The sequence below is a fragment of the Maniola jurtina genome, chromosome 5, assembly GCF_905333055.1.
Source record: "Maniola jurtina chromosome 5, ilManJurt1.1, whole genome shotgun sequence".
Taxonomy (NCBI): domain Eukaryota; kingdom Metazoa; phylum Arthropoda; class Insecta; order Lepidoptera; family Nymphalidae; genus Maniola; species Maniola jurtina.
The window spans coordinates 15,268,491-15,295,733 of record NC_060033.1 but is presented as its reverse complement, the minus strand read 5'-3'; the positions used below and the strand labels follow the sequence as shown (position 1 = coordinate 15,295,733).

At 37.2% G+C, this 27,243-nt stretch overlaps 2 protein-coding genes and 2 long non-coding RNA genes across 4 annotated transcripts in view; 2 read left to right on the top strand and 2 right to left on the bottom strand.

Moving 5' to 3' along the window:
• Nucleotides 1-27,243, bottom strand: part of LOC123865006 — a 91,638-nt gene that overhangs the window by 32,334 nt on the left and 32,061 nt on the right. The gene's annotated exons all lie outside the window — the stretch shown is intronic.
• Nucleotides 1,701-27,243, bottom strand: LOC123865674. The gene is made up of 4 exons (XR_006796021.1): nt 27,233-27,243; nt 25,305-25,310; nt 13,775-13,784; nt 1,701-1,897 (listed from the first exon to the last, which is right to left on the bottom strand). It is a non-coding gene; the product is annotated as an uncharacterized LOC123865674 (long non-coding RNA).
• LOC123865669 lies at nt 8,960-12,656 on the top strand. Its single transcript, XM_045906861.1, has 3 exons — nt 8,960-9,504; nt 10,020-10,238; nt 10,334-12,656. Exons 1-3 carry the CDS (start codon nt 9,349-9,351, stop codon nt 12,317-12,319), a joined length of 2,361 nt encoding a protein of 786 aa, XP_045762817.1. The 5' UTR covers nt 8,960-9,348; the 3' UTR covers nt 12,320-12,656.
• Nucleotides 25,400-26,175, top strand: LOC123865675. Its single transcript, XR_006796022.1, has 2 exons — nt 25,400-25,446; nt 25,552-26,175. It is a non-coding gene; the product is annotated as an uncharacterized LOC123865675 (long non-coding RNA).

The following is a 27,243-nucleotide window of genomic DNA, read 5'->3' as shown; positions in this document are numbered from 1 at the left end:
AAGTTTCCTATGTCAATCTCCGGGACGCAAGCTACCTCTGTACCTTTCAAATAAGTCGGGTAAACGGATGGGCCTCTAAGAGGCCCGTGGAAACTTTATGGTTTACGCTTTTTGGCTACGTTCAGGATTGTACTAAATAATAAAGTCGGGATTCTACTCTACAATCCCTCACTTCGCTCTGGATTGAAAAAAGCGCCCTCGCCCTAAAAATGTTATTTTGCTCCCTTATGATAAAATCTACTATTTACAATGAGATGTTATTACATATTATTGTCAGAGGGCAGAGACGCCCAAATCCATACCTATACAACACGTGTTTGTATAAAAAATACATGCTGAATAATTGAGAACCACCTCCATTTTGGAAGATGGTTTTTAAAAACCAAATAACCTCAAGCCTATGGAGGGCAGACTGACATAAGTAGATACGATATTAAGATATCATTATAAAACACAAAAAAAAAGTTAATTAAGAGCATAAAAATAACGTTGTCAATTAGTGATCTTTAGGTATCTACAGTACTATTTAATACAAACAAGCCTATTATTTTTTGTGTAGTTCTTGAAATTCATAGTTGCAGCCGACCTTGTGTGGCTAAACAGAAATTGTTCGTTAAATACTTAAGATGCCATTGCGGCATATCTCTGTAATTGGACAAATGGACGCAAACAAACCGGCTGGATTTAGAAATAGAGGGATGGGCCAGGAGTAGAAAATCTTTGGTTCCGTACCTCAACAACGAAAAACGGAACCCTTATAGGATCACTTTGTTGTCTGTTTGTCTGTCTGTTCGTCGTGTCTATCAAGAAACCTATAGGGTACTTCCCGTTGACCTAGAATCATGAAATTTGGCAGGTAGGTAGGTCTTATAGTACAAATACAGGAATAAATCTGAAAAACGCGAATTTGTGGTTATATCATGTAAAAAAAAAAATTAAAATGTGTTTCAATTTTCAAAGTAAGATAACTATACCAAGTGGGGCATCATATGAAAGGGCTTTACCTGTACCTACATTCTAAAACAGGTTTTTATTTATTTTTATGCATAATGGTTTTTGATTTATCGTGCAAAATGTTGGAAAAATACCCAAGTACGGAACCCTCAGTGCGCGAGTCTGACTCGCACTTGGTCGGTTTTTTGGCTATAACATAATAGTCATATTCTGATGGTGATGATGGCAGATTAATTTATAATTTAATAATTTAATAATAATGTAACATTAAAATTAATCTTAATTTATAATGATTATAACTGTCGTAGATAATAATTTAATGATTGTGTATAATAAATGTAATATATTGTAAAATGCGATGCCCTGACAGGGCGTCATGTACCTATACTTATTTAGCTTTAAGTTAACTAAAAAATGTACATGACAGCAATGAAATAAATAAATAAATAAAAAATAAATAATTCACAAGAGATTCCATATCTCCGTAAAACATATGAGTTTTCAATGGTATTTTTGCTGCATTCCAACCAATATCATAGTGAAGAAGTTTACCAATCAAAGGTAATTGCGATCTGCAAGTTTTGATGGTCAGAACACGACAATATTGTTACCTACTGTAAAAGCTCGAAATATTTAAGATTTACTGAGTAAATGCTGGTAAAAGTCCGAAATTAACGAAGTCATATATCATTCATCACGGAACATTTCAGACTTTTATCATCAAGACTCCAGTAAATTATGGGTATAGTTCTTACAATTCACGAAGGCGAGTGAACTTTACTTGTGGTTACATCGTATACATGGGCATCGCGTAAGTGTGCGTGCATGTTGGACCAATCAGTCGCGAGCAAGCGCTCGCAAACGCACACATTTAGTGTACCTTACTTATACCGATAGGACTTAAACACAAGCATAAGCCACTCGCCTTCGTGAATTGTAAGAACTGTATTATAGCAAAATCCATGGGATTTACCGCAGTTCTTGACGTGACAACGTCTTATAATTCGATAGAGCCGGCTGCACGCACGAAAAAACATGACTCATGCGGCGTTACCTCGCTCTGAGGCGTTCCATGTAAGGCTTGAAGTGCAAGCGAGAGCGCGGAACGAGCGACAAAGAAGCACAATCGGCCTTTGTTGTCACGTTCAACTATCGTCAGTAAACCGACTTTACAGACAACCAATTTTTGGGCTTTTACAGTGGGATATATACATATTAAATCTGTATAGATATTATTAAGTGCTAGATATTTTTCAAAAATTTATTTGTCTATATTTTTTAAAGATCTCTCTCCGTTTGGTTTGCCATCCCTGATCTATGCATACAATATATGCGTATAATAAATAATACATAAAGGGAAAGATCACATTTTTGTGCAGAATAATTAAACTTTATTACAATCTACATATCGGATTGTATTTAGGCATGGTATTTGTGGAATACAGTACCTATCCAACGAGTAGGTAGTGAGAGGAAAATAACATAGTTGCAACAAAGTTATTACAATTAAGAATTTTGGGACGTAAAAAATATCAATGGATGTGAAAAATAATCCTTAACATTGTAATCGTATACTTAATGAAATGGATAATTTAAATGACAGGAAAGCTTGGGAATGAGTTGCTCTGATAGCTTTGATAGTTCAAAGTCAAAGTCAAAGTCAAAGTCAAAATCATTTATTCAAAGTAGGTACAATTGTACTCCTTTTGATGGTCTAATGAAGTAATAGACTGATGGTTTAAGACTGGTGATTTGGAGCTGTCCCCATCCCCACACAAGCAAGGTCGCTGACTAAAAATCAAAAAAACCCGGCCAAGTGCGATTCAGACTCGCGCACAGAGGGTTCCGTACTCGGGCATTTTTTCCGACATTTTGCACGATAAATAAAAACTAATATTATGTACCTATAAAAATAAATAAAAATGTGTTTTAGAATAGTTAAACAGATAAAGTTCTTTATTGTGATACCCAACTTGGTATAGTTATCTTACTTTGAAAAGTGAAACACATTTTAATTACCTACTTTTTTGGTGATGTAACCACAAATTCACGGTTTTCTGATTTACTCCTTTACTTGTGCCATAAGAGCTACCTACCTGCCAAATTTCATGATTCTAGGTCAACGGGAAGTACAAGTTTTCTTAGCAGACAGACAGACAACAATATGATCCTGTAAGGGTTCCATTTTTCCTTTTGAGGTACGGAACCCTAGCAAGTGTTTGGGTTTTGATAGAGATTTGATTTTGATAGGAAGCTATTTTGGTACCATTCAGTATTGACTATTTAGTCTGCGAAGAAAACCAATTTCAATTCGCGACGGTCGGCTAACATCAAACAAATCACCGTAGGCAAATTGTAATTACCAAATAAAGAAAAAAACCCTTGCATCAAAGATGGCGAGTGTGTTAGAAAGTGCGGATGCCCCATGGGCATTTCTCTACGACTTTCGCTTGCTGATAATTACTTGCTCAATTATTATACATGCTTATCGCGTACAGACGGACAAGCTAGTTCATTAAATATGTAACAAAAAGTCGACTTGTAGTTGTGTTAGTAGTTAAATACGTCTGTCGTGTTGGGTGTTCCGTATCACACTAATATTATAAAGGAGAAAGTTTGTGTGTATGTTTGAAAAACTACTGGACGGATTTGGCTGAAATTCGGAATGGAAATAGATGGAACATACCTATATGCTACTTTTTATTCCGGAAGATCACTGAGTTCCCAAGGGATTTTCAAAAACCTATATCCACGCGAACGAAGTAGCGGGCATCAGCTAGTATATTATAATAGTGTGACTAGGCATCTTTTAGGTAAACGCGTCCCATCATGTCAAATCAAATGTGGCCTATGGGCCACATTTGATTTGACATCACCAATTACCAGCAGGTCTGATTGTAGTCAAGCCTGTGACTATTTTTCTACACGTTTTACAGAAACAGAAAGGTTTTTTTATTCAAAATACAAAAAAATCTTTTTAAGCACAATATTATTATGTAAAGTTAGATTATGCCTGCAACTTCATCCGCGTGGATTTAGATTTTTTTTTTAATCCCACGGGAACTCTCGTTAGTCATAGAGCTGCTTTTATCATAAACATTTGTTCGTTTTTAACATTTCACTAAAGATCTCTAAGAACTGGTCACCTAGGTTTTGCCGATTTTGTACTTAACTAGCTTTCGCTGCGGACGCGGGCAATTTTATCGACATAATAGGAAAACGTGTTTCTGTGTTCTCCATACAACTACGTGGAGTATTGATACAAATTAATTAACTTTTTGATCGTTAATGTGTTGCATAAGTTCGCGTGATACAACTTGATGGATGGAATTGGTTGTAAAAAGTTGTGATGCCTATATTTTGATTATAATACATAACAAAATAAGGAAAAAACTACTCAAATGCGTGTCAAAACTCAGAACACGTGAAAGGTTAAGTAAGTAATTAATCTAGATGTTTTATTAGTGTCGTAAACGGTAGTTTATTTCAAAAAATTCTGAGAAGAATTCTGGTAGGAGGCCACGGCCGTGGCTAGTTGCCTCCCTACCGACAAAGCTGTGCCGCCCAGCAATTTAGCATTCCGATACAATGCCATGTAGAAACCGATAAGATATCGGTATGACTTTAATGAAACTGCTATATCCCGCCCAATTCGCCCTTATCGATAAAAATTATATAAAAAAAAAACCTCATAATAATTTTAAAATACATACAATAGTCATTAAAATGAAGTACTCATGTACCAATCACTCGAAGCGATAAACCAAAATTATTTTGACTCACGCTTTCATATTCAGGAGGTAGGGTATGTAGATTGTAGATACCCTGGATTTTTTTAAAAACTGAAACATGTGTCATGTATTTTATTATAATTTTGTTTCCCCGCAATAAATTCATTTAAAATCATTGGTCTATAATAATATTTAGTCAAGCTTACTCGACAAACATTTATATTAGGTACCTACAATACAAAATAGTACAAAACTAGATATAAACAACCAATAAGAAGGATGTTCCGATCACGCAAATCACCGCCAAAATATTTCTAATACAAGATCAATTAATTATTATTTATCGGGTTTAGGCTCTGTGTACGCTCAGCGGTTTTTATTCTAATTCTTCAGTTTATAATAATAAACGAGTGCAAATTGCAAGCAATCTAATACTGAATTACTGAGTGAGGTTTTGTACTAAGTTGCCAAAGGTCCCATAGTTTTCCACAAAAAAAGTAAGCCAGTTTTCCACTAAAAGGTAATATAATTTTTTGATAAACAATGCCTTTGATGTGAACCAAGAATTTTAATTTTGCCAAATACACAATTTTACACTTAAATATATTTATTACATAGAAAGAGTGCCTAAAGAAGATAACTAACCTACACTATTATTCATACCATTTTTAGCGATTCTAAATACCCGCTTATATAATTATTTTGCGCATTATTTCGATTTTAAAGCTATCTCTGCCGGTCATCTATTTAATTTTTAACAACCCTAAATCGTTTTTAAATGTAGCGTTTAATAATATTCGCGTGTGCGGTATCCCTTACAAAGTTTTAATAAAGATGGTTACAACTAACAATAAAATTGATTTTACTCGAACCGGCGCGGCGTCGCGGCCACGCAATAGAAACCACTGGTTGCGTAACAAATAACAATGTAATAACTCTGAACAATTATTACAATAATCCGACAGCACCGACATTGAGCTTCGAAACTGAGTTCAACATTTTATACCAGTATTAATTAATAGCAATAACAATTCAATCATCACTATCGTCGTAACAGACCTACGTCCACTGGATATGAATGTCTAGGTTCTCACATTGCCTCTCGATATTTTGTACTTTGTAGGCAGAGTCAGCCCAAGCAAACTCGGTGACCTAAGCAAATTACTAGCGTGGCGCTTTGAGACCAAAACTTCGCAACAAAAACAAGTGCGAGTGTCCATAACGGATTTCCACACGAAAAAAACCCGGTCAAGTGCGAGTCGGATTCGTACACGAAGAGTTCCGTACCATTGTACAAGATATACGTGCCTAACACTTAATAGAACACTGCAAGTTAATGTGATTAATGAATTAATTTTTCGTGAACACATTTTTTTTATGTATCCCCAAATTCACTGTTTTCGGATTTATTCCTTTACTTGTGCTATAAACCTACCTATCCGCCTTTGATTCTAGGTCAACGGGAAATATCCTTTAGGTTTTCTTGACAGACACGACAGACGAACAGACAGATAGACTACAAAGTGATCCTATAAGGATTCCTTTTTTCCTTTTGAGGTACGAAACCCTAAAAAAGGTTATATAGCTACTTAGGCACGAGAATAGTGTAACGGGTGAAGGTGAAACCTGCAGCCATCCTGCAACATACCGATTTCAACCCGTTCACTGATATGTCCTTATCGCGACATCTTTACCGTTGTAAAATTGTGCCTAAGTTATTTCCGTTATTTCGCATCTCTGCCAATGAAATTCCTTACCATAAACACATCTCAAAAGGTTATGAATTATGATAAAAGCGAGAATATTGTCAAATCACGCGAACGTGTCGGTTCCATCACTTTCACATTTGGAATGATCGGAGAGATCTTTTGTAATCGAGTCGTTGCTTACACTACGATGCGAGTTATGACACTGCTTTATTATGTTTTATACTCATCAATATATCGTTAGAGTTCCTCTGCATAGCGTCTTCGCCGAAGACGAGGTCCCCGATTTCTAAGGCCCTTCAACCTGGACGTGGACTCAGGGACAAAGTAGCGTGGAAGCAACCGCACTTGGCAGAGCTTTCAGTTGTTTAGGTACAGGATGGTGTAGTTGTATTGTTACATATATTATTGTAACTTTTATGATTTAAAAAGAGTATCTGCTGAGTTTCTTGCCGACAATTATAGGAAACCGAAGTCTTCCATCATTAGGCTATAAATATTATGTAGGTACTGTTTTAAAGGTAAACTCAGATTAAACGATTCAATATATTGTAGTCCATACAAAATGAGTTCCCACGCGCCATTTTCCGCCAAGTTCTGATTGGCACGTAAAAGAGATTTGCTTTAAAAATATTTTGATTTTAACATTAATTGAAGTACTTTCCAATTTAACTGCCTCCCTGGCGCAGTGGTAAGCGCGGTGGTCTTATTAGTGGGAGGTCCCGGGTTTGGGTCCAGTAGGGGTTTGGAATTTTATAATTTCTAAATTTCTGGTCTGGTCTGAGGCCATAGCTACCTCCCTACCGGCAAAGTCGTGCCGCCAAGCGATTTAGCGTTCCGGTACGTTGCCTTGTAGAAACCAAAGGAGTATGGGTTTAATGAAAACTGCCATACCCATTCCAGGTTAACCCGCTTCCACCTTAGACTGCATCGTCACTTACCACCAAGAGATTGCAATCAAGGGCAAAGTTGTATCTGAGTAAAAAAACCACGATAGTTAAGGGGTTTAAGTGAACAAAGGCGTCTAAAAGCCATATTATTAAGCGGGCCGCCATGCTCTGGTAACCGCGGCGGAATTCGGTCGGGCGCTGGAGAAATGTCGACTCCTCTCTCTTCGGGCCTACTAACTATTAACTATTTGACACCGCGCGTCGGTCTGGTTGTTATCTGATTAGATAATAGTCTTTAAGTTAGTGTTTATGATTTATATAAGTGGCTAGGTATCTTAATCTTTTTTTAAATGCATATAAACAGGTAGGTCATCTGATGTGGAGTGGCGCCTATGAACATTTACAGTACCAGAGGAACCGCAGGCCGATTTGTGGCCTAGTTGTGACAACGCATATCAATCAATTGCGATTGTTAAGCAACGTTAACCCAAGTCAGTAACTGGATGGGTGACCGACTTTGGAGGTCCGTATTTGGCCTTTTCGTTCCCTCCGTGCCTCAGAGAAAACGTTAAGCCGTCGGCCCCGGTTATTATCACTGACATCTGAGAACCAAACTACGTTTGAATGGAGTGTACTGCGAATAAACTCCTCTAAGCTAATGATGTTGAATTTTGTTTACGTAAGATTTTTCTCTAGTTTTTAGTTCCCTTTCATGTAAAGATGTACTTCTTGGGATATAACTGGAAATTACTAGCGATAGTAAACTCAAGAGAGATTTCATTCACATTTCTCTGAATGCGCTTACCAGAGCGTGGCGAGTTAATCAGATTTAATAAACTTTTTCGTCACCAAAGTAATCATCAAAAAAATTAGAGTCGTCGTTTTATTTTTCCACGCTTGAAGCCGGTGATAATTCAGAGCTTGAGAAACTTATTTTAAGTGTGAGTATAATGAAAACTGTTAGTTTATGATTCATGAATACGATGAATAGTAGCGGTCCTATATGAATTCCTTTAGGGACGCTTTTAAAAAGACATTGCCCGTGAACGGGCCCTCTTTTTGGCGTCGTGTCAAAACTTAAATTAATTTAAAAATAATGTCTTATTTTTTTACGATTATATATTTTATTACGACTTTTCTTTCACTCTATCATTGAAAAATGTAATAAATAATTATTCAACTGAATTGACGTACATCCGCCTACCAAACCTAGGGATACCCTATATTATAACATTAATTACTCTCGATACTTTTGTTTCGATACCGAGCATTTTTAGAATCGAATCATTCTTTCGATAGTTACTCGGTATCGAAAGAAAAATACTTGTATAGAATCGATTTGGTGTGCACACTGATTAATATATTATTTATGTAACTACCTATGTTAAACTTATTTTAATGCATGACCTGACGTTTCTAACCCGTCGGCACTGTGGTCTGTATTGGCAAACTAGGTCTAGTGACTGCATCATGCTCATGGGTAACTATGATGTGTGGCTGTTTATTTTAACTCCCATAATTCGGGATTCAAAATATTGACAAATAAAATAACATCATTTGTATCGTGATAGGTACGTATTAAAAACCCATTTAAACATTATATTATGTCGTTATACAAAAAAAAAATCTATTAACATTTTTGTCTAAGTAACTAGGTAGAGTAAAATCGTAGAATCCAGTTTATTATTTTTTCGTGACACTTTACAATATTGTAATAGATGTGTCTGACTATGACTACATCAATCTTAGAACACATCATCACTTTCCATCAGGTGTGATTGTGGTCAAGCGCTTACCTATAATAAATTAAAAAAAAACTTGATAAAATCGATTTCAATAATCGATTGACAAAATAATTATACCTAGCAACACCATGCAGTGTCAAAGCCGGCCGGTTGTTGCTTACAATTGTTTTGTGCTGTTTGTTTTGCGTTGAGTTGAATTTTTAAATTCCTCCGTAATAACTTCTGTTACGTTACGATTTGCTATCGAGTGGAGCGATAAGTGAGCGATCAGACTCTTATTCTAGTTTTAAGTGAGCATTGGACTCTTTTAAACACTTTAAATATGTCTACACCCGGTCGAGATCGCGCTAACCGTCCACTCTCACGCAGATGTGTCAATTGTTCTCTGAGTTTGGCGCCTAATCTTCGAAGACGACCAATTGAAGAATTAGACGAACAATTGCTAATTATTCTACGATCTTGGATAACGCCTACAATCGTAAGTATGATTAAGTTCCTTAAAAGATTTACAATTACATGAACATCCCTTAACTATTCGCTATTTAGTAGTCTATGATAAGGCCTATGTTCAGCTGTATATATCTACACTACAGGCTGTTTGAATGTGCATCATTTTTACATAACCTTTTATATTTATTATTTATCATAGGTTTTAAATGTATAATACCTACCATAGTTAGTTTTTATGTAGCATTTATGAGGGGATATTTACTTGATAAACAAGTGTCATTTGTACATAGAAACTGTACAGTTTTGTCTCATACACACTTATGTTTACCCGCCTAGGTAACCTTTGCAGCTATTTCCTTAGATACCTTATATATATGTGTGTGTGTGTGTATACGTGACAGATAAGTAGGGCAGTGTCTATAAGAAATATAATTCAACATCATCCAAGAGCCAATATGCATTCTATATATTATAATAATAAACTTCTAAAAACATACAATGGTGTAACATTACCCTGATTTTCATAAAATAAAACCTTTTCAGGTATCCTCTGATGACATTCTGTGTATTGAATGTTTTGTGCTATTACAAGAGCGCGGGCTAACAAACACAACTCCATCTCAAGTAGAGGTATCTCCTGCTCTTGGACATCTAAACGTATGTTTTGGATGTGGAATCTCAATTGCAAGTCGAAGAACTCACCAAGTTTCTCAAGACAGTCCTCAAAGGACCTTTATCTTAAGATGGACTCCAGCTCATCATGTAAGTGTTATTTACATGGCAGAGTTACTGTTTTAAATTGCATGTTTGATATTATTACACAAAAAATAAAGATGGTAATCAATCTTATTTTTTAGGTCAGACATTTGGAACGCGTTTGTCGTGCTTGTTGGGAAGCTGCAACAAGGAATGTGCAAAGACAAGCACTTCATGACATGAACAGACCCTTGCTGGAGCCAATGGTTTCTGACCCTATGGAAGTTGACATCCCAGATGCCGTGATTCCTGAACCACCTCCACTGCCTCAAATGGTTCCACCATCGCGAGAGCAACAATTGCCCCGAACACAATCAAAAATTAATTCACAAAAGTACAAACGAGTTTCTGCAAGTTCTCGTCGTTGTATGTTTATTGGATGTGAGAATACGGAACGCCTTTTAGTGCCCAATGCTATAAAAGAAGTTTTATTGATACAATACAAAAAATATATTCCCTTCACAGCTAGAATCTGTGAATATCATTTGCGCAGCCATCAATGGGATGAACTTGAGACCCCTCATTCAGATTTTACTGGATATCAAATTGATGATATATTTTCAAGACTGGAACAAGCTGCAGAAAGAAACATAGATTTTAGTAACATAAACTCGATGGATCAACATTTAGCCCATTATTGGTTGGGACTTAATGCAGAGCAATTTAACGAGCTATTGATCTGTATTCCAATGTTGTATGATCATTTTCCAAACCCTTCTGTAGCTCTTAGTATATTTTTGGTCAAACTAAGAACAGGTGATAGCAATGAAAGGCTGTCAACACTATTTAAAATACCAAGATCTACTTTAGAAAGAAAGATGAATATTGTAAGAAATTGTTTAAATGTACAGTTTGTTTCTAGATATTTAGGAATCAATCACATATCCATCCAAAATGTGGCATCACGCAATAGGACAATACCAGAGGGATTTTTTGGGGATGCCAGCATGGCTTCAAATATTAAGCCTGCTATTGTTTTATGTGATGGTACATATGTTTATGTCCAAAGCAGCAGTAATTACTTGTACCAAAAACGGACTTATAGTTTGCATAAATATGCTAATCTTGTTAAACCATTCTTGTTTGTTTGTTGTGATGGGTATATTTTAGAGTGTGTAGGACCATATGAAGCGACACAAAATGATTCATCAATTATGAGTGCTTTGTTTGATAATGAAAATGGTCCAATGCGCTCATTTTTTAGACCCCGTGATGTGTTTATTTTGGATAGAGGATTCAGGGATGTGATTCCTCAATTACAGAGATATAATTATAAAACTTATATGCCTGAATCATTATTGGAAAATGAACACCAATTAACCACCGAACAGGCTAATAAATCTAGATGTGTGACAATGTGTCGGTGGGTTGTTGAGGTTGTAAATGGTAGAATAAAAAGAGACTTTAAGTTATTTCGGCAGGAATATTTTAATAGAGCGTCAAGGCACCTTATGGTTGATTTTAAAATAGCTTGCTCCCTTTTGAATAAATTCCACCCTACAATTGACGACAGACCGGAACATGTGGAGTATCTTAATATTGCTCGGGCAAGATTGAATATGCCAAATTATCTTTCGGAATTTATTCAAAGGGAACATATAAACAGAAGGCGTACGATTTTCCAAAGCATTGATAGCAGTGCTCCTCATTTAGATGATTTTCCAAGATTAACTTTAAATGATTTAAAAAGATTTGCATTAGGATCTTACCATTTAAAACAGGCAAGGTCCTATTATGGGGAGCATGTGCGAGCAAATGGTACATACAGTGTGGAAATAAGCAATGAAATAATAGAAGAAGATTTGCCCTTAATATTTGGCCAAAATAATTATTTAGTCAGGGGCAGGATTAAATCACGACATGTTAGCAACAAGGCATACTACACATATTTACTGATAAGTAAAGAACAGAATAGGGCAAATTCTTTAGAGAGTGTCATTGCTTATTATTGCAGTTGCTTAGTGGGAAATCGTACAGTAGGGTGCTGCGCTCATACCATGTCTGTATTGTGGTATTTAAGCTGGGGCCGCTTCAATGAGGTAAGCGCCCCAGCATCATTCCTGGATAATATATTCTATGACGAATAAATGTTGTTTATTTAATGTTGTTTTTTTTTATAAATTAACCTTTTATATTGTTGAGTTTACTTCAAATAGTATCAAAACATAACCTGCATTATTTTGCACTATTCTCTGCATTATTCATTAGGTATGTTCGAGGTTATTCCCATCCACACTTGACACCAGCTAAGTTCCGCTGCAATCCATCACCAAGTGGGTGGTGGATTGTAGGAATGAAGTGGTAATTCACCTTTTGTCAAGAGTAGTAAGGTTTATTATAATCACAGTTAGAATAGTAAAAATCAATTCATTTTGAAGAAGTATCTATTATATATAACCTCAATTTAAGCAACATAATAATATTTTCTTTTATCAAGGATAGTAAGATTTATTCTCATTGTCATTCTCATATTTTTTACACTTAAAATGTCCACAATTACAGTTAGAATCGTAAACATCCATTTATTTTGAAGAAGTATGAATTAAATATAACCTCAATATCAGCAACATAAAAAATAAGATTTCTTTATAACCAGGGTGAATAAATGGAAATCGTTTGCAGAATATAAAAAGGGAATTATTTGTCTACAAAATAAAATTAAAACCATTGTGACATAACAATTATATTGGGGGGGCCCAAAGCTCCTAAGAAAATGGGCAATCTCCTTTAAACAGCAGTTGCTATAATTTTGAAAATTAAGCCTTAAATTGTATAGCAAATGCTTCTTATTTGAAACTAAATGATGCCCATGACTTTGTTCGCGTGGATTTAGCTCTCCCAATATACTTATCGTTAGAATTCTTTTATTTCTCGGGATAAAAGTAGCCTAAATCCACCTCCGGGATATAAAGTATATCTGTATAGAATTTCGCCATAATAAGACAGACAGACAGACTTTCACATTAATAATGTTTGTTATTATGAGTTTATCGATAGATAGATAAACAGGTTGTAATATGAGCAGCATATACAGAAAGGCTTACTCATAACGCATACTATTGCACCTACGGAAAACTATGACATTAAAATATTGCCGTACCTACTAAATATATTACGTTGTAACCGGTTCAATGTATTATAAAACTTCACAGTTATGTATCACTGCAATTATACCAATTAAATATAATAAAGCAGGTAGGCAAGATGACAAAATGGGAATAACAATTCCTTACGAAAAACCAATTTTCGGTAACCGAATTAAAAGCAGCACTGCAACAAAACCTGATTGTATGAACTAGTTTAATAACTCGTTTCCATTTATAGTTTCCGGCCGGTCGAATAGTGTTACCAGCAACAGTTAGGTATTCAAGCAGTGTGTCGTTCGATTTCGCGTAAGTAATTATCTGTGAATATAACTTGGTTTAATGGCGAAGGAGAACATCTGAAGAAACCTGTGTGCCACAGAGGGTTCTCCATAGTTTTTTCAAAGGCGTGTGAAGTCTGCCAATCTGCACTTGGTCAGCGTGACTATAGGCTTTGACCTAAACTCTTCTCATTTTGAGGGGAGACCCGTGTTCTGTACTGACTATGTAACCACTAGCGACCGCTCGGCTTCGCTTGGCGAAAATATGAATCCTCTTTATCCCCAATCCCTTGGGAATTCTAAAAAAATCCACCTTATTCCTTGTTTTCATTATGAAAGGAGCATCTGTGCAAAAATCATTAAACGGGAGATGATGTAGAGTGTAGACTAAGGTAGAACGCGCCTGCACAGAAGGTGCCCATTCACTCTTCTTTTCAAGGTAGGTACATATTATAGTATAGTACCGATATTATAGCTAGGGGTAAAAACAGAAGCCGGTAGGGCATTCCATATTCTTGCAGTGCGTATTAGAAACGAGAAAGCAAATCGCTTCGTACGAGTTCATGGAATTTTGATTATGTAGGGGCTGTGGTAGGGAGTAACTGAAGATTTTGTTTCTTGCCCTTGTCTCGCAGAAAGATTGTTTTATTGTAAAGGAAGATCGTATTAAGTCAGACAGCTGTCAGCGACGCACTGACAAAGGCATTCGAGTCACGTTACATGAACAACAATACTAACTGATCGCAATACCGGCGATGCAACGCGATCTCTATCACTTCCACCAACTTAAAATATGTCACTTTTGTTGCAGTCGTTTTAAAACGATATTCAGTGAGCCATAGAATGGTCGTAATGAACTTTTGGAGAGAAAATATGAGCAAATCACAACGGAGATTATGTAGTATATAGTACGCGACAGGTCCAGATGGCAATCGGGGTGGGGATGTCCCTCAAACCCACACAGCTCCCGCGCTAACCCGGTATGGGATAGCGCGGGTGACGTGCGGGTGTGCGCGGCGTCCCCCGCCTCATACCCCGATTGCCATCTCGACCTGTCGCGTCCTATAGGTATATGTACACTCTCTATTCCCTCACTCTCATAATCCAATGTGCAAGAAATCCGAGATGACTGGAGATAAATAATTATTCGTAGAACGGCCTTTGCTCTTCTAGGCACGGGGGTGCAACACTGAAATCTTTGTATTACTGACGATGTCTTTGAAGAAAAGTCTGATGATTTAAACCCGCCATTCCATGTTGAATGAACTATGGGAGTCCGTAGTTCGATTCCGGGCACACACCTCTAAATTATTATTATTGGAAACTATGTGCGTAGGTACTAAGCAATTAAAATTTAATGGCTTTACAGGTGGAAAACACTGTGAGAAAACGCGCATGCTTTGAGAGAATTTCATAATGTGCTACAAACCCTATTGAGCCTCGATAGCTCAACGGTTGAGGAGCGGTCTGAATTCCAAAAGGTCGGCGGTTCAAACCCCACCCGTTGCACTATTGTCGTACCCACTCCTGGCACAAGCTTTGCCCTTAATTGGAGGGGAAAGGGCAGTAGTAGTCATGATTAGCATGGCTAAAATGGCTAATATTCTTTAAAAAAAAACTAACGAATCAGTCTTTCTCATATAACATTTCTAAGTTAGATTTTTTCTTTCAATCAGGATTGCATCATAACTTAAATGTGCTCACATCGAAAATATGTTCAAAAAGATAAAAATAACATTCGTTATCCAATGCAATAAATTGACACACTATCGCAACAAGTTACAACTTCTTACATTGCCCCAAAGATATGATCGAAAAAACTTTAAAATTTAAATGGTAGATCAAAAAGATATTTCAAAAGAATTTCGCAAAACCTTTCAATTACGACGGAAGCAACGAAGGCTGCTTATTTTGGCCTTTTCGGGCTTAGCGGAGTAAGACGAAATGGCCTGCCCAGTTTGGGAAATGTTAGGCAATACTGTTTCAAGTTGTTATGTAGATGGGTGAATGTTTTTGCTTGGGGTTCTGCAAGTTAGTTACAGTTTTATATAGTTCAGAGTATTCCGGTTTTTGAGGAAACGAAAATAGTCTTTAAAATTAAAGTCATGCGTAGTCGCATAGACAATTAACTAATTCATATTTAACTGTCTGATTTGGCTTCTGTACTTTAACTGTCACTTTCTTGTCTGTCTGTCTGTTATATCTGTCAAGAAACCTATAGGGTACTTTCTATACTTTTTTCTATACTTTCTTTCCTAGAATCGTGAAATTCGGCAGGTAGGTAAGTCTTACAACACATAGTTATGAAGGGAAAAATCTGAAAACTTTGAATTTGCGCTTACATAAAAAAAATGTTATTTTTTGTGCGATGGTACGGAATCCTTCGTGTGCGAGTCCGACTCGCACTTGGCCGGTTTTTTGGGCGTAACAAATCCTATTTAACCATAACTTCTAGTCTATATTATGTACCTCTATAAGATGCACAAAGAACATGCGAAAGCATTTGTATCAGCAAGTCATAACTATAAACACATTAAAAAATAACAGTACGTACAATTCCGTCAGAAAGGCGAACGGTACTGCATTTGGGTTAATAACACAGCCGGCCTGTAATCAGCTATTGGTTAACAGGGCTCTCTCTGTCACTTACTCCATACAATCGTAGTCCCAATTTCATTTGAATATTAAGCAACCAAAGTCCGTGTTTTGCAGACATATTCTAGAAACTAATATCTTTGCCTGTGGTGTTTAAGATTTTTCTAAAAATATGTAGTTTTAAAATTACAGGGGCTCAAAGATTTGTATGTGAATTTTTAAGACTGCGTAACTTTGAAACCGAATATTTTAACGGAAATCTGAAACCACAGGCATAGATATTAGTTCCCGGAACGTTTCTACATAATTCCATTGAGTATGATTGGTTAGTATTCCAATGAGAGACGAACTACGTTTGTATGGGGCGAGTGACGGAGAGACTCCTCTTAATAGATAGTAAGTAGGTAGTGAGGTATCTCGGTGTACCGGCATTGTGCTATGGCCACGGCTGATCACCGGCTATTCCAACTTTTACGACCATTGAAGAGAAATTGCCGAGTTCTTGTTGGTTCTTCTCAGTAGGGAAGGCATTCTGAACCAGTGGTAGATGCATTTGACGATTCAATAGTACCAACTAGTAAAAGTTGAATTGAATAAAAAAAAAACCGGCCAAGTGCGAGTCACACTCATGCACCGAGGGACTCGCACTTGGCCGGTTTTTGAATTTGAATGCGATAACGTAACAGAGAGAGCCCTATACTAACTTCTCTCCGTGGAAAGAGTGTAGCTATTATCAAATGAATCACTACTCATATTATAAATGCGAAAGTGTGCTTGTTTGTCCTTCAATCAAGTCGCAACGGAGCAACGTTTTGACGTGATTTTTATATAGATATACTTAGAGACCTGGAGAGTGACAGCTACTTCTAATCCTGTAAAATCAAAGAGTTCCTACGAGACTTTTAAAAACCTTAATTCACGCGGACGAAGTCGCAGGCACCAGCTAGTTGTTGATAAATCTTTTTATAGCCCTATTAGAGGTAAACGAAATCGCGTGCAGCGACTAGTTTATAGCAAGTACAAGCTAGAACAAGTTTCGCTACATTTTCCAGCATTAGATTTAGATAGCATTAAGGCAAAATAAATAGCCTATACCCTGTGATTAAGATACGGAATTCCGCAGTGCGCTGAGTGCGCCGGCTTAGTATGAGTTTGCACGTTTCGACAACGTTGGTAGATATTCTACATGCCTACGACGAACCTATACTAGATTCGTTTTTGTTGTCTGGATTTATGCGAGCTATTGTGTTCGAAACATTCCAATTTCTGTCACGAAATGACAGACTGTTGGAACTTATTATACTGTAGATATAATATCGAAACTTACACAGTTGATTTAATAAAACCTATTCTTATATCCTTGTTATATTTCGGACATATTATAACCCGCATAAGCCCAGGCAACCTGGAGAAACTGTTGGTAACGGGCAAAGTGGAAGGTAAAAGAGCAAGAGGACGTAGCCCTGTATGTTGGGCATAGCCTATTCATTCAGCTTTGGATACAATCGCATGGTCCAATTCGATACTCAAAATTGATCAACGACCAAAACGTAATCGAGACGTGGGAACTTGTACTGCGAGAACTAGGCTAAGCTAGGCTATAGATTACGTGCTGTGGAGTCAATGAGTTATAAATATTTTACTCAAAATCGATCAACGACCAAAACATAATCGAGATATCCAAACTCGTGCTAAGAGAACTGGTCTAGGCTAGGCTAGGCTATAAATCGATGCGTCTACACTGAGATTATTATGCAATCGGGAGCAACGATCGATCTTACGTGCTGTGGAGTCGATGATTTTTAAATATTTTATTTAACAATTAATTAATTAAATTTAATAAAAAAGTTATTAATTTTAATCATTAATTAAATTAATGAATGTTTTATTTAATAATTAAAAGCTAATCTCCCGGCCGAATTTCGGCCACGGCGGCCAATCTCTATAAAGATTAGCCAATTGCGCGGGATATAAATTAAAGTGCACAAGTGTGTGCGCAAACACAGGTATTCTATTCCCTCACTCTCATAGCCCGAATTGACGGACATCCGACACGACCGGGGAGAGATCAGGCGTGGCGTAGGACCGATAGCTTTACATGCTCTCCGAAGCACGGGGGTGCAACACCGTCTACTTCCTAACTCCGGGCTAGTATTGAGAACTTCTTAACAGAATAACCCAATACATACCTAAGTATTTTTTGGCCCGAACCGGGAATCGAACTCGGGATCTCTGCGGACTGTCACCTGCAGTCGAACATTGACGACCTCCCTGGCACAGTGGTAAGCGCTATGGACTTATTAGTAGAAGGTTCCGGGTTCAATTCCCGGCAGAGTTTGAAATTTAATCATTTCTAAACCACTGGTCTGGTCTGGTGGGAAGCTTCGGCTGTGGCTAGTTACCATCATACCGGCAAAGGCTTGCCGCCAAGCGATCAAGCGTTCCGGTATGATGCCGTGTAGAAACCAAAGGGGGCATGGGTTTAATAAAAACTGCCATACCACTTCCAGTTCAGCCCGCTTCCATCTCAGACTGCATCATCACTTACCACCAGATGAGGTTGCACTAACTTGTGTCTGAATAATAAAAAAAACTGGCTAGGCCAAAGAGGCAGTAAATAATTATGCAATAAGGATTAATTAAATCTGACATCGTTAATTGAAATATTGCTTAACAGGCCTATTTTTCAAGGCTATTAATTAGTAACGTTATTATTTTTGTTTTTAGTGACTGCACTAGTTTTTAAAATGTAAATTTTTCACTGACACACTAATTATGCTAAGAAATTTTGTAGATTAAGTAATTTATCGTATGTAAATAGTGATACTGATTGTTGCAGATATCTTATAGGATAGCTTAATCCCCGCGACTTTGTCCATGTGGACTACACAACTTTCAAACCCCTATTTTACCTCCTTAGAGAATGAATTTTCATAACTCCTTTCTTAGGGGATGTCTACGTCATAATATAGTTATCTGCCCTACATTCAGTCAGTCGACTTTTCCTTTCATCATTTATTTAGACGAAGACCTGTGGATGCTCAAGGTACCCATTTATTGGCTCTGTCAGACCTCAATAAAAACAGATTCATTAAAATTTCACTGTCATATGAGTTATGACCATTTTAAAAGAACTTGTTTGCATAATGTGCATATTTTCGAGTCTCAAGTGAAAGTAATAACAAGTAGGAATGAAATGACAGTGATATCAGCACGAATAAAAATACATACGTTTATATGTATAAAGATATCAATTTATTGAGTAAATCAGGTCAAGTGCGAGTCGGACTCGCACACGATGGGTTCCGTAGTGTTGTACAAGAAATAACACTTTTAAATATATTTTTTTGATATTTTTATTATTTGTTCACAGAGTGTGTATTTCTCTTGCCGATATTCATGCTGTATTCTGTGAAAATTTCAACTCTCTGCCTATTGCGGTTCACGCATCACAAGATACAGCTTGCTGACAGATAGACGGACGGACGGACGGACTAACAGCAGAGGCTTAGTAATAGGGGCTCGTTGCCACCCTTTGGTTATATATTTTAACCCTAAAAACAAAACTAGCTGATCACTACTTCACGTGGATTTAGATTTTTCTATACTACGTAGGAAGCTGGGAACGCTTTGATTTTCCATAATGAAAAGTAGCATGTCCATCTTCTTTTGTGCTTACCAAATCCCAAAATCAGCGTGAAAAGGTAATACACAGATAGATAGACCAACAGACCGACAGATATATTTCACAATTATTATAATATTAGCGACTCCATAGTCACTCTGTTCGAGTTCAATGGCAGTATTTATTTACACAAACAGGAAACTAGGAGTTGTCAGCTAATGTATGCTATGGGAAGTCATATTTTCTATGTCCTCGCGAGAGGCTCATGTTATGTGAGACATCTGGGCATTAATATTCTTCATTGGATATGATAATTATGATTGATGATCAAGTTATTTGTAGCTATTTTAAGAAATCGTGTTTATAAATAATTGTTCGTAAACATTTTTACGGTTCCGCACCCGAAAATGCCAACGGGACCCTATTACTAAGCCCCCGCTGTACATCCGTCTGTCTGTCTATCAGCGAGCTATATCACACGAACCGTTATAGGTAGAGTGTGTATTTTAATTTCTATTGCCGTTGTAACAACAAATAAGAAATTTTCGAAATAGCAATCATCTAAACGAAAAAAAATAGATTATACATATTGTTATTATCATGTATTATGATAGTATGGATCACTGGGCGAGTCCTCCTTACACTTGATCGGTTTTTTCTTTTTTTCAAAGGCTTGACAAAATAGAGCTCTCAGATGTTCTGTAATATTTTTAAATATAAGTGCGGTGATAGTGGTTCAGAACCTATTCGGGAGGTTGACGAATAGGCTCTTCTCAGACCTGGGCGCGTTTGGAACCCTCGTAGCTTTAGTTTTAAGTTTACATAATTAATTATCACCACTAGATATATCATCTTACCAATTCAAATTCAAATTCAAATTATTTTTATTCAATTAAACTTTTACAAGTGCTTTTGAATCGTCAAAATAATCTACCACTGGTTCGGAATGCTGTTCCTACCGAGAAGAACCAGCAAGAAACTCGGCGGTTGCTCTAACAATTCTTACCATCAAAAGGTGTACAGTAGTTACCTACCTACTTTGAATAAAGGAGTTTGAGTTTGAAATAAATAAATAAAATGTAACTTACCATTATAACCGACGCCATTTTCATCATTGTAACGCCAAAATTTTCCTCCATGGACTGTTCACATCACACAACACTGATTGTTTTTTGGAAAAACACTTGAATACACTTCAAACTTGAAAACCAAAATACTTTAATTGCTAATGTGAAACTTATTATGAAAACAAAAAAAAAACAGTGTTTTTTTAAATTCCTCGTATTAGTAATACCGGTATGTGATTTTTCGAAAACGGCAAAACATTAAGTAGTAGAAACGCAAGAAAAAATCTGATTCAAGAACAAGAAGGGAGGAAGGGTGGGTGGTGATCTAAAGGCTGATTGCCTTACATTTACATAGTCTTTGGATTTTCTGTCCTTTGTCCATCTCCAGGACGCAAGCTCTCTCTGTACTTACCAAAAATCAGTTTCACCAAAAGCAGATGCGCCGTAAAAGGTAACGGACAGACAGACAGGCAGACACTCTCTCGCATTTATAACATAAGTATGGATTTAGAGAAGAGAAGCAGCCGACTACTACCCGCGAACTGCCGATGGATAACGAAGGATATAGTAAAATTGTTTTTCTATCGCTCGGTGTATTTTAACTATTGCAATATATTTATATTTATAAACTCAGAATTTTTAGGGTTCCGTACCTAAAAAGGAAAAACGGAACCCTTATAGGATCACTTCGTTGTTGTCTGTCTGGCTGTCCATGCGTCCGGCCGTCCGTCCGTCCGTCCGTCGTGTCTGTCAAGAAAACCTATAGGGTAGGTACTTCCCGTTAAGGTGGATGCGACGGGTCTGCTCGCGAAATTCAAATTTAATTTGGTTTTCGCAATTTGTAAACTAATAAGACAACTTAGGCTTGTGGCATTGTAATTGCGCCAATGGCAGTATCATCCTCACAGGTTTATATAAAAATCTTTACTTGAAAGGGTCCAGTTTAAGAAATTAACTCTAGTATCGACTAATTTGTGAGTTATAGTCGATACTAGAGCTGCGGTGATGAAGATAGTAGACGCTGCGGTGGAACACACATAAATACATACATACATAGACTGCTAAAATCATAACCCTTCTTTCGACTTCGTCGTAGTCGGGTAAAAAGACGTCATCTTGAAATTCATCGTAGATATAATTTCCTACTTTCGTTTTAAGCGGATCTTGCTCTTTGTTTTGAGTAGGTATTAATATTTATTTGCGTCGCACTTTCTTTCTGTAGTCATTTGTGATGTAGATAAATCAAAGCGTGCGGTTTTTGTCATTGATACAAGATTCCCAAGATACTGAAGCATAGCCTCAGGCAAAACATTTTTTGCTTTATATATTTATTATTTTATCAATGTATCAATTTTCAGAATTTCAGCGGGCTGCATCTCATAAACCATAACAGGTGGAGAGTTGAAATTTTCACAGAGTGTGCGCTATAACAACGCTATAATTTAAAAAAAAAATTAAAATTGTCGCCATGAAAATGGGAAAAAATTAAAAAGTGTTATTTCTTATACGATGGTACCTACGGAATCCTTGATGTGCGACTCCGCTTCGGACTTGACTGATTTTTTACCTATTTTTTAAAATCTTCCTTTAACAAGTTTGTTATGAAATAAGTCCTAAAATTGGCATGGTAGATTTTTTTTTATAAAAAATATTAGCCATGTTATAATCATGACTAATATTCCCCTTTCCCCTCCAACTAAGCGTAAAGCTTGTGCTAGGAGTAGGTACTTCAATAGTGCAACGGGTAGGGTTTGAACCGCTGACCTTTCGGGATTCAGTCCGCTCCTCAGCCGTTGAGCTATTGAGGTTCTTAATTTGATTGCGACATGTCTTTGGATTCCACAATGCATTACAAAATATTACAAGTTCCACTTAAGTGGTCAAGTGTTGTGTGTAAATGCCTTTCTATTTGCGGATGTAACTGTCGTCGAATGTATTAGCGATTCATGCTAGGTACGTCCTGGTACATTAGGGCCGTAGCAGACATGGCTTTCGCATCAGCGTTCGTCGTTTCGAGTTTCGACGTCGAAGCGACTAACATAGTTCAAAGAATTAGCGAGCTGAAGTGGGCAATGGGCAGGTCATGTCTGTCATAGAACCGACGGCCGATAGGGCAAACGTGTTCTGGAGTGGAGACCGCGTACCGGTAAGCGCAGTCTGCGACGACCTCCAGCCCGCTGGACCGATGACCTGAAGAAGGTGGCAGGGAGTGGGTGGATGAGGAAGGCGGAGGACCGTGTTTGGTGGTACGCTCTTGGAAAGGCCTATGTCCAGCAGTGGACGCTTACAGGCTGATGGAACGGATCGTCGTTTTAGTTGTTTTTCGGAAGCTCGCTGCTCGATGCTGCGATTGAACGCTCCACTACTACAATCAATTCGGTAGCTACTATACTCTCTCTCTCCCCGGCGAGAAGTTAGCATAGGGCTCTCTCTGTTACGTAATCCCATACAGATGACAAAGACAAAAATTCAGTGGACGATTTCAATACGAACGCAGAAAGTCGTCAAAATGCAATACAGCATCGAAACAATCGCTAAAACGCGCGATGTCAAAAGCGCGCAGCTATCGAACGTAAATCGTCAAAACGCGATGCAGCATAAATGATCGCTGATCGCCGTTGCCAAAAGTATCGTGTGCGGGTGTGCTATGACCCTTAGATATTACTTATAGTAGGCGACAGGTTGAGATGGCAATCGGGGTATGAGGCAAGGGGACGCCCCGCACACCCGCACGTCACCTGTGTTAACTCACAGCGGGTTAGTCCGGGAGCATCCCAACCTAGGTAGGTACTATTTAGGTAGGTTTATTTAGGTAGGATTGCATTGCCAAAATACCTAGCTTCATGATGTTTTAGATTTCGGTTAAAAATAAAGCGTACCATCTAACTACCCCTACCCCTACCATCTAACTTAATTAATAGAAAGGGGTCTCGACCCTCAACAATGAATTAGGTAAACAGTTACTATACCTACCTCTTTGATACCTAGTCTATGAATACCTAATTCATAGACCTTCCGAGTCTTAGTGAAAAAAGAAAGTCGATTGGTTAAAATATTTAAAAGAGGTCCCCAGAGATTTCAAAATCAGTTCAAGAGCCTTTTCCAAAGAATTGCTATTAATTAATATGTATGACGCGCGCATTTCTATGAAGGAAAAGGGTTTTCAACGCCATAATAAGGAGAAGGCCATTGCCCAGCCGTGGGAAAATGGTAAAGAATAATATCATAGAGCCAGTGATTATATTAGAGCCTTATCATTTAATTATTCATTATTCTTTTTACAAGTTTAACTCTTTCAACCTAGTTGCCTATGAAAATATTTTTTTTTTAAACTGGGGATTTTTTATATCTACCTTAGTGGATTTTTTAAAAACTGATTAGGTTTCATGATCTTTGCTTGATTATTATAGATTTTTTAAACAGGTAGGTAGGTATTAGTGATTAAGAAAATCCAAGCTGTATGGTTCACGACCTTTGCCTTTCCTGAACGGAATGAATTGAGCAACTACTACAAAAAAAATCTTATAATTCTGATTATTATTTGTAACACTCAACTCTGTTCCAATGAACTGTAATTTAATAATTACGGGTATCTAGTTACTACTTTCGAAAAATCACATTCGGCTTTTCAAAACAACACTTCGAAATTCAAAATATCGTGGGAAACATGTCACTGCACAAACAAAATAGAACACAATAGACGACCCGAGAAAATTAAAAAAAAAATTAAAACATCAATGAAACACAACCGCACTGAAATTCGAAAATTGGAAAATACGAAACCATTCGATTTATAATCTGTAGAATATTTTCTGCACGAGAGTTCGTTCGATTTTTTTTTCAGACACGGCACCACAGACGATGGATACTAAGCGTTCTTTTTTCAAAATGCGTGTTCACGTGTGCGTAGCGCCGCGGTCGCGAGAGAATGCGCTCGGCTGGCTTGAGGAGGGACGGTGCTGTTGCTTTCTTAAGGCTAAGCCATACTTTTGACGACCTTCCCTGACGCAGTGGTGGTTTGAAAATTACTACGTTTAATCATCGCCTATGGTCATCGACCCGAGCTAAAGAGTGCGCGAGCGAGAACACAAGGGAAGGTTACAGTAACTAGTAATCTAACCTTCTTTTCTACAAGAAAACTAGAAAAGAGCTGATAACTTTCAAACGGCTGAACCGATTTTCTTAGATTATAGCTATGAACACTCTCGATCAAGCCACCTTTTAAACAAAAAAACTAAATTAAAATCGTACATTAGTTTAAGAGCTACGATGCCACAGACAGATACACAGATACACACGTCAAACTTATAACACGCCTCTTTTTGGGTCGGGGGTTAAAAATAGGTTTTCTGTCACTCGGTGTATTCTAACATTGTAATATATTTATGATTTATATATTTATACTAGCTGACCCGACAGACTTCGTCCTGTCAAAAAGATTTGTAATGTGGCAGTTTTTGTGCCTACGTATTTTAAAAAATTCTCCTGAACAGAACCGTCACCCTGGTGATAGTGCGTTGTGAATAAAAAATAATTAAATAAAACATATATAAGGATTTAAAAGTAAGTAATCGCTTTATTGTTAATCATGTGAATCATAATTATTATTATTATCATTGTAGTGCTTTGTGGTATACGATGTTTTTTGTTTGATTACCTGGCGCATAGATAAACAAATCTGATGGTTTTCCAACACGGGAACAGGCAACATACAATTGACCATGTGAGAAACATGGGTTTTCTAGATTAATACCACAAACACTTAATGATTGCCCCTGGGACTTGTTTATAGTCATAGCAAAAGCAAGCCGCACTGGAAACTGTAGTCGTTTAAACTCAAATGGCACATCAGTCGGAATCATTGGGATGCGCGGTATGAGAACATCTTCTCCTTTATACTTTCCTTTGAGTATAGTTGCTTCTATCACATTGTTTAGTAATTTTTTTATCGCTAACCGTGTACCGTTGCAAAGACGCGGTTGGTTGATATTTCGCAACATTATAACCACCGATCCAACCTTTAATTGAAGATTGTGAGGTGGCAATCCTGGCAAATCCAGCGAGTTTAAAAATTCCGGTGGATAGTTGACTACATCATCTTGATTAGTAGCCGAATCAACTGATTTATATATCCTCAATTCGCCTGTAATTTGTTCTTGAATTTTGAAATTTAATTCATTTACATCTATGTTTTTTGCAGCCAGTATAGCTCGTTCGCTCAACCAATCATGGTTTCTGTAATTTTGAGAAACATCTGGAAACACCTTCTGAATAAGTTCATCTTTTGATCGAGTTAACTGACAAAAACTTTGAGGAAAGTTAATGCAGCCAGTCAACATGTCTATAGGAAATTTGCCATTACCAATGTCAATGAGTTGTTTAGAGAATATGTTTCCAGATTGGTCATTTTGCAACTCGACACGCATATTCTTGCTTAAATGAAGTACTTTGACATGTTTCCACAAATTGGAGGACTTTAGACATGCATTGAGTTCATCAGCTGGCGTTGATCGTGGAATCACTGGCAAATCTCCTGCTAATAAAATCATTGCACGACCAAATCGGTTATTATTGCTCCGTAGATCTTTTAAGGTTCTGTCTTAAGCCTCCAAAGATTTTTTATGTGCCATCGTGCATTCATCCCAAACAATCAATTTACATTGCTGCAAAACCTTTGCCATTGCAGAGTTCTTCGAAACGTTGCAGGTTGGAGTTTCATTGCTTTGCATATTTAATGGCAATTTTAGTGCTGAATGGGCTGTTCGACCACCTTCAAGCAAAGTTGCTGCGATTCCCGACGAAGCGAGTGTAAGTGCAATTTTATTTTGTGAGCGAATTGTTGCTAATATTAATGAAATCAAAAAAGTTTTTCCTGTACCACCAGGTGCATCTAAGAAGTAAATCCCTCCAGTTTCATCATTTGTTACTTTCATAAGAGTTTCAAATACATACTTCTGTTGTTCATTTAACAGTGGAAGATTTGTTTGAATTAATTCTTTCAAAGCGTTGAGATCATACAGTCTTTCTCGATGCAACTCTTGGTTAAAAGCGTCATGCATTGGACGATTGGGCGCGGTCAGGCCTAATTGAATTAATAGTTTGTTTGACATTATCAAGCACATGTCCTCAATTGAAATCAATGCTTCATTGTAAATTTCTTCACTGATTTGTATATTTGGATTTCCCATTCTATTCCGTATTTGATACAAAATATCATCACACATATAATCTTTGTACTTGATCCACAAATCAATTGGGTTTGATGGGAAGCATGTAGATATGATTATAGAAAACAATGTTCGTATTTGATGAGCGTGTGATGATATTACAGCATCATTGAGAGTTATACCATAGCAATAA